At 38.3% G+C, this 20,335-nt stretch overlaps 1 protein-coding gene across 1 annotated transcript in view; it reads right to left on the bottom strand.

Annotated features, from left to right (window-relative positions):
• The window catches only part of ANOS1 (anosmin 1), a 128,113-nt gene that overhangs the window by 36,663 nt on the left and 71,115 nt on the right, over positions 1-20,335 (bottom strand). Inside the window, exons 4-6 of the mRNA XM_014960175.1 lie at positions 19,881-20,065; positions 13,688-13,817; positions 4,032-4,234 (exon numbers count right to left, since the gene is read on the bottom strand). Coding sequence (XP_014815661.1) covers positions 4,032-4,234; positions 13,688-13,817; positions 19,881-20,065 — 518 coding nt within the window. The remainder of the gene's footprint in view (positions 1-4,031; positions 4,235-13,687; positions 13,818-19,880; positions 20,066-20,335) is intronic.

Consider the following 20,335-nt stretch of genomic DNA (forward strand, 5'->3'; position numbering starts at 1 on the left):
ATTTTATTTGATCTTTTTTCCTGCGTCATTTTAAAAATACTAACTTTCTTGATGTTTACAAAATTATGGCAAATATAGAAACTTATTTTTTAGATCAAAACTAGAGAGGTATTTTACATATAACAAGTTTTTTTCTTATGCCAAAATTATTTTAGCCAAAGAAACTTAAATTTTTTTTCCCCAATTTCTGTGTTAGCAAAGGAATTGAAATTGTTTTTCAAGAGACAGTCAGCTAAAATCCAACATTCAGTACATTAGTCAATATTTTCTATTTGTTCAACTGTTGAAAACAAAAATGGAAAAAAATCTCAAAATGACAACCAAAAATACCCCCTCATTGGTAAAGAACACTTTTCCACTACAGAATGGAAAACAGAAAAGAAAAAATACAGTGTCCATTGTCATGGAAGCATCTTAAATGCAGAAGCACCAGAGTAGGATTATCATTCTCTGGTCAAAAATATATAAATTAAAGTAAATCCTAGGGCATTGCAAAGAAGAGCAAAGGCTTCTCAGAATTCTTACACCCCTACATTTTTTTAAATATATTTATAAAAATGCCTTTATAGCACGTATCTCAGACAGAAGACTTCATTAGAACACTTTGTGCCTCTGAAGTCTGACAGTCAATCCAGAGTGAAAAACATAACCATGTACTGCCATATTTAACAGCCCAAGGATTGTCAAAAGCATTTCATATCAATTACCTTTAAACAAACACCTTGTTTTGTGCTAAGATATTTATAATATTGACTATAATGCTCAATTAACAGTGCTAGTATTGCAGTCAAATTATTTGAATGTCTACGTGGAATGACTTCATATGAAAAAAAATTATTTGGACTAGACTATATCTAAGGTAAAAACTGGGTAAAAAAAAAAAAAACTTCAATGATCTTTAAAAAATAAGATGTTTCCATCCTTTTTTTTTTTTCAAAATGTTTGCACTTTTAGTTTTTAGACAGAAGAGTTGCTATAATATTCAAAGGACCATTTATTAGAAACAGCCTCAGGAATGTCCTGTGGAGAAAGTCTGAATCTCATTGGCATTGACATACAGTTTCATGAAAAGCTGCAGAAGAAAAAGTATAATAAGCCAGGAGTAATATGAAAGATATTCTAAGAGTCTGCCTTTTCTCTGAAATATGCCTTGGCAATTCTGGATTTTCCTAAATTCAAGGTCAGAACTTGGTCCAAATTACTGTAATGTTGCATTAACATTGGTTGGTTTAACATTTTTATATGTAGGATGTACCCTACACAAAATGCCAACACTACATCAAAGACTCGGCTCAATTTTAAAATTCTCTGGGTTTTGTGATGTAAGGACCAGCTTGTGGACAGAAAGCTCCCCTGTGTCTTTAGGCTGTAGTCTCTGCCATGAAGATCTTTAGCCAATGGCAGATTTTCTGAGAAACACAAACTTTTCTACCTAGCACAGTCCAATCTTACTCCTATCTTGCCAAAATGATTTTTTTAAAGTACAAGAAAGAACTAATTTTCCTTTCTATGCATATTTACCATATATATATATATATATATAAAAGGTATTTAACTGAAGTAGCAACAAAGACCCAAGTTATCTCAGCCCCTAAAATTACTCCGTATTGTATACACTTTTGGGGAAATTTCCTTTTCCTTCCTGCCCAACACAGAGATGGTGGTTGTGGCTCTGCAGAGCCCAGTCCCTGATCACCCATCAGTTTCCATGAGAAAAGATGGGTCCAGCAGGCTCCCATGGTGGCACCTCTGCTGTGTCCGATCTGCTGTGGACGAACTAGGCACACAGCCTTCATTGGCTTTATTCCTCTCAGGGTTTGGTGACTGAAGGACAGAGAAAGAACTATAACCCTCCAGCTGTCATTCATCACAGTGCAAGTGGGCAGCTAGAGCCAAAATACAGTGTTAACATAGACATGGGACCAAATTCCCACAATGCATTTATTAAGAGCACTGAAAACTAAGTTCAGCCTGTTGTCTTTAATCTACTTCCATTTCTATAAACTACTTTAAAATAATATGCAATATGCTTAAGGATATCACAAGAGAGAGTTCTCCAGTAAAGCGTATTTGATATATTTTTCAAGAACTTGCTGCTATGGAAATATGTCAAATCTTTGGTACAGCAGCTTATTTAAAGAGCTTTGGGTTTGTTTTTTCCTTGGACCTATACTGACTATTGAATGGTTATTGCATATGGTAACGTCACAAGTTATATTTGCAGAGTGAATGAACGATGTGACAGATGATGTTAGGCTTTTAAAATAAGTATTGCTGTTGTACAACATTGAACTTTCTGTTCATGTCTCCTGTAGTATTTACCCACATTTTAAGTGCGGAGCGACTCTCCATCATTTACCAGCAGTCCTGGCAAACTGGGGAGGTCCCAGCCGACTGGCGTCTAGCAAATGTGACGCCCATCCACAAGAAGGGTTGGAAGGACGATCTGAGGAACTACAGGCCTGTCAGCCTGACCTCGGTGCCTGGGAAGGTCATGAAACAGATCATCCTGAGTGCCATTATGCAGCGCATGAAGGACAGCCAGGTGATCAGGCCCAGCCAGCACGGGTTCACGAGGGGCAGGTCCTGCTTGACAAACCTGATCTCCTTCTATGACAAAGTGACCTGCTTGCTGGATGAAGGAAAGGCTGTGGATGTTGTTTACCTGGACTTGAGCAAGGCCTTTGATACAGTCTCCCACAGTATCCTCCTGGAGAAACTGGCTGCTCATGGCTTGGATGGGTATACTCTCTGCTGGGTTAAAAACTGGCTGGAGGGCCGGGCCCAGACAGTGGTGGTGAATGGAGGCAAATCCAATTGGCAGCCGGTCATGAGTGGTGTCCCACAGGGCTCAGTACTGGGGCCACTTCTCTTTAACATCTTTATCAATGATCTGGACAAGGGGATCAAGTGCACCCTCAGTGAGTTCACAGACGACACCAAGCTGGGTGACGGCGTTGACCTGATGAAGGGTAGAAAGGCCTTGCAGAGGGATCTGGACAGGCTGGATCGATGGGCTGAGACCAACGGGATGAGGTTTAACAAGGCCAAGTGCCGGGTCCTGCACTTGGGTCACAACAACCCCATGCAGCGCTACAGGCTTGGGGAAGAATGGCTGGAGAGCTGCCTGGCAGAAAAGGACCTGGGGGTGTTGGTCGACTGTCGGCTGAACATGAGCCAGCAGTGTGCCCAGGTAGCCAAGAAAGCCAACAGCATCCTGGCCTGTGTCAGGAACAGCGTGGTGAGTAGGACCCAAGAGGTGATTGTCCCCCTGTACTGGGCACTGGTGAGGCCCCGCCTCGAGTACTGTTTTGGGCCCCTTACCACAAAAAAGACATTGAGGTGCTGGAGCGGGCCCAGAGAAGGGCAACGAAGCTGGTGAGGGGTCAGGAGAGTAAGTCTTATGAGGAGAGGCTGAGGGATTTGGGGTTGTTCAGCCTGAAGAAGAGGAGGCTGAGGGGAGACCTTATAGCGCTCTATAACTACCTGAAGGGGGGCTGTAGAGAGGCGGGGGTCGGTCTCGTCTCCCAAGTCACAGGAGATAGGACAAGGGGAAATGGTCTCAAGTTGCACCAGGGGAGGTTTAGATTGGATATTAGGAAACATTTCTTCACAGAAAGAGCAAGCATTGGAACAGGCTGCCCAGGGAAGTGGTTGAGGCACCATCCCTAGAGGTGTTCAAAGATGGATTGACATGGTCCTCAGGAATATGGTTTAGTGATTTTTATTTCTTATTTATTTTTTTGTCAGAGTTAGGTTGATGGTTGGACTAGATGATCTTTAAGGTCCCTTCCAACCTAGACGATTCTATGATTCTATGATTCTAAGACAGAAGTCTGCTTCTCTCCCTGAGTTCACTGATAGAGATTGAGAGATCAAAATTGTTTATGGCGTTGGTGATATTAAAATTTAAGACCGCTACTATACCAGCTGCAGAAATCATTGCAATTTATCACATATTTTATACTTACACCCTATTTTGTGCCAGCAAAAAGTCATATTTCTGTGTCATTTACTATTTTCTTTCTTACCCCATCAGTAATCTTCCTTCTTTTTTTTTTAGCTGGGATTACATATTTGCTATATGTCCAGCTCCAGAAGACTTTGTAGTGGTGTACTGGGATATCAGGCTCTTCTGGAAGATCCCATGTAATCTGTACATTTACACTCCCATCATTGTTTGCACTGATATTGGCAATTCTGATATTAGATGGAGCTGGTGGAGCAGACGGATCTGGAATGTAAACAAACAAAAAGATTCTAAAGTAAAGACCATCTTCAATAATGTAAAGATCATCTTCATCTTACCAGGCATACATGAGTTGGATTAAATGTTCTCAATACATTGAAGAAAATTCAAGCAAAAATTTCCCATAAGTGATATGGCTTCTTGTGAATTCTAGAAATTCAAGCTCTACTGAAATAAAAAATATGGGTTAGCATCTTGTTTTGTCGTTATTCTACGCTGTTGATAGTTCATAAATACTAAGAAGCTTTATCAAAATGTACTAGATAATCAGTTTTACTTCTGTCATTCACTACTTCAAATGCATAATGAGTGTAAAACACTCATGTTCTACAAGTAGCCATTTATAGTCAACACAAAATGGTACGGTGGAAACACTGAGTTGTTTGGTGTTGCCAGACAATTCTCAGACGATAACATTATGTTTCCACATGTTGAATCTTTCCTCAAAATTCTAGTATTGACATTTACCACAATAGACATAAACACTTCCTTAGAATAAATATAATTAAGATTTCATGATATATTATGATGTCATGGAACTCTATAGGAGATTTTTTTAGAACAACAAAAGAGAACTAGCTACCCCTGTGATTTATTTCCCTATTATGGTTTAATTTCTGGTCAATATTAACTGAAATATTATTCCTTCCATTGTCTCTGTGCTGATCCTAAAGATAAGAAGGACACCTGACAGTCAGAGGTTCTAATATTGAATCTTTTACAGTATTGAATATTAAGTCCTCCTTGTGGACCTACTATATCATATCCTGGCCTGAGTAATATAAATCAATGGAAATTTTTCAACTAAGCTTCTGAAAGTCCAATTTGCTATTTACTATTACTTTTTAATGCCACTTTTTAACTCCTGCTTTTTTTTTAAATGTCCATGGTAGACAAATATTGGTGACAAAATATAGGAAATATGCAAAATCAAAATTTAAGTAGAAGTAAACAGCATGACCAAAAAAAGCATTTAAAAGTATATCAGGCAGAATAAAAGAAATCCATAGCAGTTAAGGCATGTTATGATCTGTAGTCAAGAAAAAGCAATTTATTCAAAAAACCCATTTTCATATAACTTTTTAGTAAGCCAACACTTACTTGCTAGAAATAAAACTGGAGGTGTGCAGAGCGGACACCAGGCATTCATTTACTGCATGGTTCACCTGCATCTTTTTATAATGGTAAATGAGCTGTTAAATAAACTTTCCAGGCATACTAAATTCATCAGATAATCCCTATGACAAACGGTCTCACTGAAAAATTCCATCATTTAGTTCACTGAAATTGACACATTCAGAATTAATAAAGACAGCGCTTCCTTTTTAAAGATCAGCAGATGTTGAAATAATGGCTTATCCCTGTTATTTAACAGGACTCTTGGTTAAATAACAATGGATGCTCCTGTTTCCTCACGCATGCCATTTTAGTTAAATAGTAATGGATGCCCCTGTTTCCTCACACATATAATTCAACACAACTTTTGGCAGTAAAAGTTACAAAGCATACTTAAGTTTAAGAATTCTGGAAATCTAACTTAATTTTCAAAACAATAAGAATTCCTTATTTCTTCTCTCTCATTTTTTTAATCATCTTGCAAGCCAGTTCCCTTAATTTTATTCTATCTTTGGAGAAGCACTGTTCTTACACTTATTTCCTTACCTGTGAAGTAGCCAACAACTCCACCTTAAAGCATAAAAAGCTATTTATATTGGAGGAGATATATTTAAAGAGATTAATTTAGTTAAATGGCTTGTACTGTTCTCTAACACAGATTTTCATTTACTTGTATAATTTAATAAGATAAGTAGATATAAAATGAAATTTAGGTACAATAAATATAAACAGAATCATGATTCATCAATCCAAAATCTTTATTAAGTATTCATCTTCACTCATTTAAAATGCTAGGGTTTTATATGTGATATGACATTGTATTATGGCAATAAAACATTTATAACCTGAAGTGCAACACGATCATATTACTGTAGGTGAATTATTCAGGTTATCTCCCAGAAGTACTATGCATCATGTATTATGAATATATAACATATGGGATAGAATCAAAGTGTTTTAGAGAATATTTCTTCACAAATGCCCAGATATAAGCAAAACCATTTCTAACCATAAAACATGTCTGTCTTCATTCTGCATCTATAAAAGACTCTTGACAGTCCTTAAAAAATCAAAAAGTTAAATGAAATAGCTCCTCTAAACACTTCTGGATAAAGTGTTTTACATGATTAAAATATTTTGAAGTTCTATTCACCAGTTTTTCCTAGGTCTAAGAGCAAATGACCAAATTTATATTCTTCCTTTTCAAATGTTTCTGTACCCATAAGAATGCAAGATAGTGTGTAATTTTCCTTGTATAAAGTTAGCGATTGACCAGAACAGAGCTTTTATATATCTCAGAATCACAGGATTATTTTTTTTTTAAGGTAAATTCAAACACCCCTGTTTTTCTCAGCAACGTAAGCAGAAAAAGAAAGCAGTAAGGAAGAACTATGTCCATACTGAAACCAACAGATCATTTCTTCCACTTTATAACACCTGCATTTCACCCTCTATTTTTTGTAATTGCACTGTTTATTGAAAACAATACTTTATCAGTAGCATTTCTTCTGTGTTCACTAGAACAGTCCAGTCATCAGATAAAACACCATTCTGTATTTAAAAGAAAGCCTATCAGTGTTTCTTCTTTGCTATGGGAGAATGTAAACATTGTATTAAAAATCATCCAGTAATTACAGTTAAGGAAAGGAAGAACACCCTCTTAAAAGGAATGTACATGTGAAATAATACAGCAATAGCAGAAACATTTTCATGAGTGTTCCCTTTTTTCAAAGTCTCTTTTGCAAGCCTTACAAATGTCATCCACAAAAACGCCTTTGAACAGGAGGAAAAGTAGTGGTGATAGCAGTAGGAGACAGAAAAGAGAGATCTGCAGGTGACAGACATGAACAGGCGAGACATTTGGAAGTACCACTTTAAAAAGACGAGCTTTTTAAAAACTAGTAGACTAAGCTGGAGAGAATAACAAACCAGAAGGAAGGAAGATGTCGAAGATGAACAAAACTTAATTTACTACAATTTTGCATTTAATCATTTGAAAAAACCCTGCCTGATTGTAGGGAAAAAACAGTAAAATATTTCTTGGATTTGGGGTGTATAACCTGAAATAAGAAGCTACTTAATGAGCATTTTATACCAGCTGAGAATCCATTCCATATTAAGTATTTCAATACCACTACATAATTTATTCGTCTATTTCTATATATTTCTGTGACACTTATCACTATTACAACTGGCAGAACTATCCTTTTGTAAGCCAAAAACCCAAGAATATTAATCTTTTCTTTCATTTGAAAGGACTGAGTTTCACCAGCAAAACAAACACGTGAGAAAGAATAGCAGAATAGTTGTTAAGTATAAGAGCATGGTCCTCCATAATACATGCCTGCCAGTTACCAGATAACAGATTAGTTGGTTTCTTTTCTGATTTTTTTTAGGCCTTCACTATTGCATTATTGAATGGAAAAGTCATGCCTCAACAAGGTGCTCTGTTATGCTTACGTAGACATTAAAAGCAGTATACAACTCGTGCTAAAATACTTCAAGGTCTAATAACTGGTACTGGATTATAAAGCTTATATACATACAGTGTTTGTTAACCTGACTATTAAGCCAAACTGGCATTCTGCTGACCATGAAGCTAACAGCCATTCTGCTGTTAGTCTTCATACGTCTGTGATTATTTTGACTGACTGCCTATATGTATAATTCAGATAAATGAGCATTAAATTACTGGAATAGAAACTACTTTTTTCAAGTTTTTCAGCCAGTTTTTCAAATTTAAAGTTCTGAAATTTTATATACATGAATTTATCTGAGTGCTAAATCAAAGTCTTTGGTCTTCCGAAAGACTGATGCTAGCAGCAGCTTTTCCTTTGCAGTTTATGCTACAAGTCAAATAAAATAAAAGTCATTATATATATGCTAGAATTTGGCACAGACAGCTGTCCTCACATCGGAAAAAATTCTGGTCTCAGCAGCCTGCAAATAAATGACTTCTTGCTGCTAGAAATGATAGCTTCATTAGGTCAAGGCTGAAGCTGCTGTTCCAGCACATGGAGTAAGTACTGCATTTGTCTGGATTGTATCTGGCTTGAATATACCCAAAGGACTTAAATTCTTGTCTTACTGGCTACTCAGCCATCACAAGCAAAACTCTGTCTCTAGTCCCCAAAAGGGAGGATTCCTTGCTGCAAATTAAAGAAAAAAAGAAAACCCTCCCATCATCACCATTTCAAAATTCACATCTTCCCATACTCATATTTGTAAAGTTAGTGATAGAAAATTTATATTTTACAACATTATTTCAATCAATAGGACCTGGAAGCACTTTGCAAGCTTATCAAAACAGTATGGGCAAGCTATACACCAGAATCCCGTCACACACTGCTACATGGCATCCACTTTGGCATTAAATGTGGCAACTGTAACGAAAACAGTGAATGATTTGGAATATGTGTCAGAGAAAAAAACAATGACATTGGAACAGGAATTCTCTTTCTGAGCTGTAAAAGTGATAGCAAGCTTGACTCTAATTTAAACCTTTTTTTACTGAGCTTTTTTTTCTGACTTAAAATGGATCTCCCAGTGCTATCTATTAAGCATTAGACCCTCTAACTCTAAAAATCTGCTGAGGCTGCTCTACAGACAAGTTTCCAACCATTAAACAGTTCCAAGGCATAAGCGGGAGGACTGGCTTTGCCCAATGGAAATGGCACACATAAACCAGCTGTGCAACAGTATAAAAAAATCATTGGTCCCAGAGGAGCAACAGAAAGAATTTTATTGCCGGGAGTGGGTGTCTGTTCTGGTTTTACTAACACTCAGTAATGTATGCATGAAATCACATCCAGCATGGTACTTATGTGCTGTGAAAACAATGCTGTCTGCTTCCTTTTCCTTGACAATTTATCCTGTGTATGCCAGCGACTGCCTTCATGTTGAAGACAAAGACCTTTAGCAGAGGTAGAAGGATCGGATGGTTTGGGCTCATTGAGTTCATCTTACAGCCTCTTTTTGTCTCTGAAAATGGCACAGTACCTAACTACAGGCCAGCAAGATAATGTATTAAATGGAAATGGGTAACACTGATCCCTCTAGTTGACTGCATCTCTGTTACTAAGAGTTCATTCTCAGCAGAAATCACAAAATGATAGAAAAAAATAGCCTAAAAACTTACCCAAATGCAACAAATTAAAAGTTGTATTACTAGTGCCGAGCAGCTTCTGACCTGTTGGGTTAGGTTATCCAGTGCCAGCTTAACGGGAGAAAAGCACAGGAACCTTTTCACCCAAGGAGACTCCTTTATGGATTACAAGAACAGTTTTCTCCTACTTCCAGAGAAAATGAAGCAGCTTGTAGAGAGCCAGTCAAAATATGGAGAGAAATATATTTCTACCTTTGGGGATCAAAAATATTCTGCCAGGCATTGTGTTAGCTTTATTTATTGCTTTTATTGCAAATTTTTGCCACTCAGTTGAAGATGAAAAGGCATGTACTCACAATTTAAAACCCCTGAAAAGTGAAGTGGAAACCACTGTCAAAATAGCAGAAAGTTTTGATCAGTTTTAGCTGACAGTATCCATCTGAAAATCCATGTGCAGAGTCCTACTTTTAGGAAAAAAACCACCCTCCTAGGTGCAGTATTCACTTCATCTTCTGGCCAATTTGCTTTAAACAGATAGGCATAGTCTAACGTGTTTTTCTTGCAACTTTGGAATCAAATTTTGGCAAAATGAAGCATCGCTTCATTCCTGTGAAGGGCCATGCCAGACAAGCACATACAAACCCTTCATTTCCTTTATAAAAAAGAAATAAACAGCAGAAATAAAATATCTCTGATTTAGCTCTAAATATTTCATAGTTTATCGCAACTATGCTACTTTGATTATTTCTTATTTACACATCAATGCAATAAATGAACACATGAGGCAGTGTAAAACAGGTAATAAACCTTCACCTCTAATGTTTACAGTATAAGAGCATAAAAAGCTGCAGTGGATAAAACCAAATCACAATCAGATGAAGAACGGAAAGCTGGAATGCTTGATAAAATAGTAATGCTTTCCTGTTTTTGTCTTTTTCATGACTGGGAAATTTAACTAATTTCGATAATAAGAAGCTTTATTTAGTGATAGAAAAGTTAATGGAAATTACACACCTCAGAAGTCTTAACATTATTTTGAATAAAACAAAAGCTTACTTTGCTGTGTCTCCTTAGAGATCACATTTTTTGCATTTGCAAAACACACAAAATAGTATAAAACAGTAATGTGGTAACCAGACAAAATTCCCTCTCCAAATAATTACAGCAGCTATGTTTTTGAATGTTCTTTTTAACAACTTAAAATATTTACCGACAGAGACTTTGTGGTGCCTACTCCTCCCTAGATTCAGATTATATATCATGTTTGTCCTCCTTTAAAGAAAGAACGAACCCAAATAATTTGCTGTTCATTATAACTTATGAGCAATTGGTAAAAGTTCAGCATCTTGTGTGAGAAACTGTCTTAGGAATTGCTGTCATGTTTCCTGATCAAAGGGTTTCTTTTTGAAGAAAACTTCTGTAAAGCCTGATGAAGATAATAGTCTTCTCTCTTGGTCTTGGCACAACAGGATGAACTGAAACAGTCAGGAACTAATATGAATTTCTGTCCGCACTTCACATAAATGTAGCTCAGACACTCAGCAACCTTCCAAAGGTGATGTGCCAAAGCCCGCTTTCCTTTTCCAAATTGGAGGTTAAATGTGCCTGTAGGAGCTCAGCAGGGGCCAGGAGATGCTGGCACGAAAAAAACTAGGCACATCTGAGCAGCAGCTTCTTGCCTCTCTGCCAGGCAGGGGCCGCCACTTCCCACTGAGCTCCAAAGTAGTAATTATATGCCTATATGACACTGTAACTCTTACCGACATGAGTGCCTACTTGGGGACATGGAGGCTGGGAGACACTGATTGAAGCATCCCACTATCATTCCCGCTGTCACCACCCAGCAGCGTCTTCATCTGCGTCACCTGGCGCTTCTACACGTTTCATGTGGCAAACTTGCTATCTTTATGATAACCACTGACAGTACCTAAGCCTCTAAAATAGTCAAAAAAGCTGCCAGAATAGGATCATTTTGGCTACACAGCTGATAGCTAACCAAACTCCTTGCTGTTTGTCTGGCAATTCACAAATCTCTGCCAAGGGCTGGAGTTTAGATTTGAAGATTGTTAATTCTGAGTGTTATAGAAGGCTTTTGAACAGCGCTGGCTACATACTTGCTGCCATTATGAAGATCCTGTTATTTTGTTTTATTTGGTATGAGCATGCAGAGGTACTACTGGCTCATTGTCACAAAGTCCTAGAAGTGCGCCCCACCTCCACCAGACAGCCATGAACTGCACTCAAGGACAGCAAGTGCTTCAGGGGTAGCTGTGGAGACCACAGAAAAAGAGGACTCTAGTATCTAACCTGTAATCACATCAAAACCACAAGCTCCTGAAACACATGTCACTGCCAGCTGGGAGGCTATTCTGAAGAAATATCTCTTTGCACTTATCCTGCTCTTACGCTGTTCTCCAAAAACCCACTTTGGCTGCAGTCAGATATTGGGCTAAAGAGACCTTCAGTATGGCTTACCATGGATTTTCTTATATTCATTACCAATGTAGATATTTTGAAGAATATACTCCTGTGGCTAGCACACTCAGTAGGAGATTAATTGTTTGGAAAGTAATACAAAACCTGCCTGAAAATGTCAAGCTCAAGCCAAAACCTAAGTGATATCATGATATACCTTTATGTAATTGCAATTAGAGTGGGTCCAAGCAGAATACTTGGAAAATCTTTACAAACTCAGTAAAACATCTGACAATAATCTGAGTTGTAAAGAACATTGGTGCCTGATTCAGCAACACAGTGCTCTATCTGCTGAAGTGTTGCTGATAAAGACAAAGCTACTGTTGCTGCTGAGTCCTTGCAGTAAGCCCAACACAGCTTGAAGGAACTGCATTTTTGATGTTACTGAAACGATATGCTGCTTAAGTATAATAAATTCTTAAAATACTACTTTTTTTTATACTTGAAAAGCTTTGTGGTCACAGCAGTAATGGGATAGCTATGCCAGCCAGCCTTCCTACCACAGACGTGGTTATAGCACCAAAAAATTATTGAGTCTAATGTATACTTATTCAGTAAGTAATTAAACCATCCATAACAGTAAAAGCACTTGCATGCCTCTATAACTGCATCTACAGTAGGACTTTTTCTAGGACTGACTATGGCCAAACAGCAAGCAGAAAGCTAGGATGGAAACCCAGGGATGGCAACTGCCTGTACTGAAAGATAATTCTATCATCTGCAGAAAGAGGAGGAAATGCATTCCTTGAAGTATGCTTTATACCAGTGTGAAGATTCTGTCACTACTGAAACAAAGACAAGTCTTTCTATTAGAAACTACCTTTATCAGTAGAGTGAAGAGTGATAGATCTCATTCTTTGTTACTAAGTCAGCTAGCACAGTATGGCTATGTCCACATCATCGACTGCCTTTAAGAGAGGGTGACCACATCCAGACTGCCTGTCTATCAGGAATAGTTTCTGGCCTGTGCTAACTCCTCAGAGTCATCCAGGAAAATTTTGCTTCATGTGGGTCAGAGGCATGCCAGGGACAATGACAGCAACTTCACAGGGTAGGAGATCTGTTTCCATCTCCCCCATCCTCCAAGTACCATTAAATGGCACGGAAATAATTTTCAAAGTTATTTTATTCCCAAACCCTTGCAAAACCAGAAATGGCAACAAAAATTCCTACAATACTTTGTGGGTTCGCCAGCATGCCTTCCTAATGAACAGAATCGTGCTACTTAGCATTTACACCCTTTTTATTCTTAAACCCATGCGATTAGTGCTAGCACAGGGAAAATTATATTAAGAGACCGCGCAGTTCCATCAAACTAACACTGCTACGATTATTTAGATATAGGCAACAGAGTATTTAAATATCTGCTAAGCATATGGCAGCAACATATTTCTCATACCAAAAAGAAAAATAAGATAAAGCTCTCGGAATAACACACTGAAACCTCACTTCCTTCATGTTTCACGGTCAGGGTCATGTTGTTTGATACCAACCGTGCGGAAAATGTTTAAAAGGAGGTTTATTCATTGAGACCCCTTACTGATAAAAGAATAATGACATCTTTAACCTTTAATTCCTTTGCCAACTTCAAACAAATCTCACACTACGTCTAAAGCCAGTGGCAAAACTACCCAAAACCCCACCTGTTAAAAACCTTTTTGCCGCAAAAGTAGGCAGATCAGGTTGCGCTCCATGTGTGAGCGAGTGGAAGGTGAGCACCAGAGTCAGTGATGAAAACTAACCTTTCGAGGATCGGAAGTGTTTGCTGGGTGCCGTGAAGCCTCTCGTCCCGTGCACGTTCACAGCTGCCACGCGGAACTGGTACCACCTGCTCGCTCGGATGTCCGGCAGCCGGACCCGCTCATCCGTAGTCTGGTGGGGAAAATGTCATGCTTACACAGGTTGTTCTGACACGGCTACTAGTGCTGTCATCTCCCACCAATACCCCTAGATCAGACTGAAGGGTAGGGGATGCACTTCTCTAATACGCACCAGCATTAGCAGGCTGTATGCAACCACCCCACCCAATTGTGAGCATCATTCTGCACTGCAAAGCATTTATGTCCGCAAAAAAAAAATCATATAACCACCTAATTTTGCAGTGTATTGCATTCTTCTGGAAGAAGTAACCTTTAGAAAACCGGTGAAGTGTTAAATTCACAAAATTAGTTTTCCAGTTATCACAACCTTCACCAGTGTATAAAGCCCAGCTGTTCAGGTGTTGATATTTCAGAGAACTCATTGCCCCAGGTCATAGGACTCATTTCTCCAAGTCTCAATTCTCAGAGAATTAGGAATCCAAAATGGCTTCACAAAATCCAGCACTGTGAGAAGCTGCCTTTTCTGGTTCACAGGAAACACAAAACCCTCAGGTAATGAATGTAAGCCTTCTTCAGATCTTTGGCACTTATGTCAAAAAGACACTCACAGCTTTAACTCTTTCCTGCAAACCTTTCTCAGGTCATAGGAGATGACCTTTTCTCCAACAACACCCACTGAGACTGCTAATGTCATGACTTCAATTGCTACCTTAACCACTGAAATATGGAATAAGCATAGATGCACTCTGAACCCTTTCAGTAGGAGGTGCTTTACGTGCTCTTAGTTTGAGCCCTGCTTTCTTGTGTCTTTTTTTTCTCCTTTAAACTTCTAAAAAGCTATCTTCTGAGCTGTTTCTTATTTTTCCTAAGAACTAAACACAGCCTCCTGGTAACCCCTGAGTCACTGCCAAGTACAAAAGGCACAGCATTTTTGCAGAACTCATCAGAAACTCATCCGCTTGTTGAGGATTTTAGTTTTGCAATTACCTCTCAATTATCCAGTTTTCAATTTATTTTAGGATGTCGTATCTATTGCACTTTAATTTGATTCTTTAATAAAAAAACCACATGAACCTGAACCAGATGTCCTGTATATGTCCAAATCATTACTGATTATCACTACTGACCAAACATGCAAGCTCATTAAAAATGTAGTGACACCAATTTATTTTCACAAGCTCGGTTTTCTGTAACTTCAAAAATCCACCTTCCTATAGGATTCAATGTTACTTGCAATGATGCCAAGCACTTCCCAAAAAAAAGCACAGCATCATTTTTGCTTTTTACTCTCTCCAGCCTGTGTAAGAAAGTAGCTGCTGCTGACCTGATTCAGACAGTGACAACTTGAGGAAATTGTTTCAGCTCTCCAGTAATGTATTTTTAGAGCCCCGACTAATACAATTTGCAGGTGCTATCCTGCACTTAATCTCTTCATTTGGTAACAAGCAAAATTTAGGGAAGTGGATACTTCATTTGTGTGTGCATGTAAAGGAAAAAGAGCCTGTCTAAAATAGACTGCTCTCAGACTGGTAAGTGTTGCAGACTTTGAGCCTCTCACATATTGCTGGTACTCAGAGTCCTTCTCCATTCAGACGGCTATACTTGTCTTTTTACCTTAAGCGGGTAAAAAGCAGAGTTAAAAGTCCCCATGCTTTCATTCTCTGCCTTATCTTCTTTCCTTTTTTTAGCTTTTATTTTACCTGTAGTGTGAATTGGAGGGGATCCCCTAGGGAAGACAGACCCTACCTGAACCAACTTTTACCATTACTTTCATTTTATGGAGTACTCAAATGTACTATTTTTTTCCAACATTTGGCCCACATACACAAGACCTTACAGATAAGACACGACAGTGAACTAGACTAAAATAAACTATCACTTTATTAACAGAAAAAAACCCCAAGGATCTATTCAAGCCACTGCTGCAACATCTTATCCAATGGAGGGGATCCCCTAGGGAAGACAGACCCTACCTGAACCAACTTTTACCATTATTTTCATTTTATGGAGTACTCAAATGTGCTATTTTTTTCCAACATTTGGCCCACATACACAAGACCTTACAGATAAGACACGACAGTGAACTAGACTAAAATAAACTATCACTTTATTAACAGAAAAAAACCCCAAGGATCTATTCAAGCCACTGCTGCAACTGAGACCAGGGTAGGATCAATATCTAATTGTAATTAACTAGTTAAAATACTGTGGGTTTTTAAAAACAGATTTCCTGAATTTAGTTATAAGGCAAGCATAATCTGAATAGACTTGACCCCAAATTCCTCAGCTAAGGAATCTTGTTTGTCATTTGCATCAGCTCACTTATTCTGCTAGGACTGATTAAAAGAAAGGATTTCAGTTGTGTCAGTCTTCCATGGCAACTGTGAATTACTGTAAAATCAAATAATCTGTCAATCCATAGAACCAAAATTATTTTAATTTATGAACATGCCTTGGGCCTATTACTTTCATCATTCATTTTGTTGGCAAAGCTCCTGTTAAATTCAATGGCATGCAGGGGGTGTAACTCCCAGATTAGAGAGTATAAACTACTTTGGCACTCCTAAGAAACCCTTATACAGATTTAACAAATTTCAAAAAAGTCTTAAATACTACTGAGATATCTTGTATTGCCTAAATGGTATACTGATTTTTTTTTCTTTAATTGTTTCAGTTAGTTCTCACTACTTAAATATATTTGGAGCTGAGATTATAATATTCAGAGTCCTTTCAATATCTGTCTTACATTAATGTAAGCCCACTCAATGGGGGACTGACTAGTGATACAGTAATCAATGGACTGTTTCACCATGTTCATTCCCTTTCTTTCACAGTATCAATCCTGGATTCCCTACTGTAGTGCAAAGGTTTAATGGAAATAGGAGAGGACAGCCTTACCCTGCTGAGTTCATAGCTCTACACCTTCTTTTGAAACTACACACAGTGATAAAAGAATTTGCAGTTCAGAGTGAAGAGATACCAGCCAGGGTATCAGAAGAGCTGAGTTTATGTTTCCTCTGATACAGAAGAAACCTGGCAGTGCTGCATCCACTCCTCTATCAAAGGACAGCAGACCTCCCCTGTTTCGAGTGAATGCAATCCCACACAAGGTGGACACTCTCTAAGAATGCTTAACAAAGCAAGCCCTCTCCTGGGAGACGGAGAAATAAATCTTTACTGTACAGGACTGGTGGTGAGCTCCAGCAGGGATTTCTTGCTGTCAAGACCTCAGAAACTTTGTGATCCTTTTGTGATCCTCAGAACCAGAACTTCTAAAGTAAAGCACTAAGGTTTGTCACAATCAAACCAGCAGTAAATTCTGCTTCTTATTTGTTTTAATAAAGGAATAAATTAATAAATTAACTTCATTATTGTCTGCCTATATGTATACATATATTTATAAGCGTGCATGTGTACATGCTTGACATCCATTCACACAACATAGAAGTGTTCTGTCTGAAAATAACTGACCTGACATATTTGAATTAACTTCATTAGTGAACTTAATATGATTAACTATCTAAGTTTCCAATGTAAAGAGTGATAGTAGTATTTTTAGAAAGCATTAGCACTAAAGAGAATTATAGGTTTGTTGACAAGATACACAGTATTCAGACGGGATAGTGCACCGGGTCCTGCTCAGCTGGTTAAGTCACAGAGTAGTGAAAAAGTCAGCATCATCTCCCCTGGACTGGAATGCCCCAGGAGTTCTCAGTTGAATGGCTGAGCTCTTCACAGCCTTTGCCTGTAATTAAGATCTCATAGCCCAATGTTTTGGAATCATACAAGAAAAAATCTCAGTTATATGGACAAGAAAAGCCCTGAGGCTGTGCACACAGTCACTCTAGTCAAACTGGATATCCATCCTTCTTGCTGTTATTGCAAAATAAATCCTTTCACATGCAGCCACATTTAACAAATTTGACTGCCTGGTGGCATGTCTAAAACTACAAATACCATGAAGGTACATTACTCTACAGAGACAGAAATTCTGATGACGAGCACTCCTCAAGGGTGTCCAACCTGTACGTCCCATAAGGTACACACAGTTCACAAAGCCAGTCAGGCATCCTGAAGCTTGTTCTGACCTGACGTCCCCAGTCGGGTCCATCACACAATCAAACACGTGTCTCCTGTGATGGAGAAGGGACAGTGAAGTTCTCAGAAAGTTGGAGGAGGCTTCTCCTACCACAGAGATTAACTCAGCCCCTTCTGCCTGTGTGTAACAGACCCCCAGGAAAGGCAGCTGTCAGGATTCCTGTCACTCTTGCCCAGGAACACATTTGTGAAACACACTCTCCTCCTGTAAATCCAATGCAAGAAGGCAGAGGTTCATATATGCTCCGCTACTATGGAGCATATATATAGTGCATGCTTCCAGAAATGTGCATGAGGTCTGTTTCTGGGATGAGAAAAAAGCACAGCAGTCTGCTAGGTTTGCAATCTGGATCCATCAGCCAGAAGAGTTGGGCTTCTACAGTCTAGCACGTATATGTGGCATGGTAACAGTGGGGAGTAATTCAGATCTGGCTCATTTTCACTACATGGTATTTTCCTAGTAGCAAAGGCAGGAGGTTATTTGCTAAATATGGAGAATGCAGATGTGCTCCTCAGCTGAGAGATAATAAATAAGTCACTGCAACTTTATCAGGTTTGGAGGTGTGCACGTTCCCTTTGACTCGCACAAGCAGGGTTTCATGCCAGGATCTGCTGCAGGTGACTTCTGTGCAAAACTCTTAACATAGTGACAGCCCCCTGTAGCACCACAGTGAAGTTAAGAACTTCACTTCTGAGTGTTCAGTTTCACAAGATCAGCCATATTGTAAGACAGCTTTTTCCTGCACAATCTGAATTGAGAATGAACACAGATTGTCACAGAATTTAAACTCCTTCCTTTAGTTTGTGGATGGTTCTATTTATTCTCTCTTTCCTTTTGTTTCATAGCTATAATGACATTTTACAGGTCTTTTCAAAATCAGCATTTTACTTTCCTTGTCAGCAGGGATGAGGGTGAAGCAGTTAAGATAAACGATTGGAACTCTGCCATCCAGGTGGACTGTCAGCATGTTAAAAAACAGATTGAAACTGGGAAGGAACGAAGTGAAAATTTATGCTCAGTTGGCTGCTTCTCATTAAGAAACATTTGCTCATGAATCTTACATTTTCAGTCTGGATTGCACTGAGTGATAAGAGCATGACATCATAGTCTTTTCTGAATTGGGAAGGTAACATCTGAAAAAAAACCAACTTTACAAAGCATATAGCTTTTAGTCTTTTTTTCTGAATTTTTCAGAATTGTTTTCACTTTAAAAAAATCAAAAAGACAACTTTACAAAGCATATAGCTTTTATTCTTTTTTTCAGTCTTTTTTTCTGAATTTTTCAGAATTGTTTTCACTTTAAAAAAATCAAAAAGCTTTTTCACCAATTGCATTTTTCCATCTTTTTTATAAGACATAAGCCATGCCTTGGAGGTTGTGCACTGAGTCCCACTGACTTCAAAAGGGCTATGTCTCTTATGTGCTTCCTTCAATGGATTTTGGTATCTAATTCTACATTTTTCAAGAGATTTTTGGATTTCAGAGACTTTAGAATTCCCACCTGAATAGACCATAAGTATTTTCTTACAAGAAAGTGCCACTCACTGGCCTTATGAAAGTCAAGCCTCCGGCTAGTTCTATAGATTTTTATCTATAGAGAGTAAATCCACAAAATAAACTCTTTTGAAAACATACACTTCTGAGTATTTTTTCCTTTGGAGACAAGGAAACCACTATTTACTTCTTTACTGATATATTCACACATTTTTTATGAAGTCATTTTCAATACATACCAAAAGATCGGATGTTTCTGTAACTGAAAAATTGGAAGTTAAAATACTGAAGTTCATTTCCCCTGAGTAACTCTAGAAAACAGTTCATTTAGCAGTAGAGTAAGGCCTTGGAGATCTGCATTCTGTTTGCAGCTCTGTCATGACCTGGAGAGAGGCCCTACACAGGGATCCCTCTGCATGAGCCTCCCCACCTGTAAGTGATCTAACTCTTCTCCAATCTGACGAGGACCTTTAGATCATGGTCTGGAAGACAGGGATCCATATTGCTTTACAAAGAACTGACCTGTGCCACAGTTTGCCAGTTGGTAGCATCATCCTCACTTGGATGGATTCCTTGATTCCATCTCCTCTGAACAACATAGATCACAGGCTCAATGGAAATATTGAATTTTGAAGACCACTTCACCTCCAGGTCTCCAGACTGAAGTTCTATGAATTTTAATTCTTTTCGGGGTTTCAGTGGAACACCTGTAATAGGAACGTGAAGACAAAAATATGTGAGTAATTTACAAGATGGGATTAAAGGGTAGGATTTATATGTAGATGAAGCTATATGAAAAAAATATAATTAAAAAAAAGGAGATTGTTGGTCAAACAGAAAAAAAGGGGACATAGTTAGACTGATGAGCATGGGAGTTTCTGAACTGGTCATAGCTTAACTATCTCTGCTAACAGTAAAACTTGTTTTTAAAAAATCTTCAAAATTATTTCTTTATTTTATTCAAAAACTAAAGGATC

This window comes from Calidris pugnax, unplaced genomic scaffold (genome assembly GCF_001431845.1).
Source record: "Calidris pugnax isolate Ruff unplaced genomic scaffold, ASM143184v1 scaffold188, whole genome shotgun sequence".
NCBI lineage: Eukaryota > Metazoa > Chordata > Aves > Charadriiformes > Scolopacidae > Calidris > Calidris pugnax.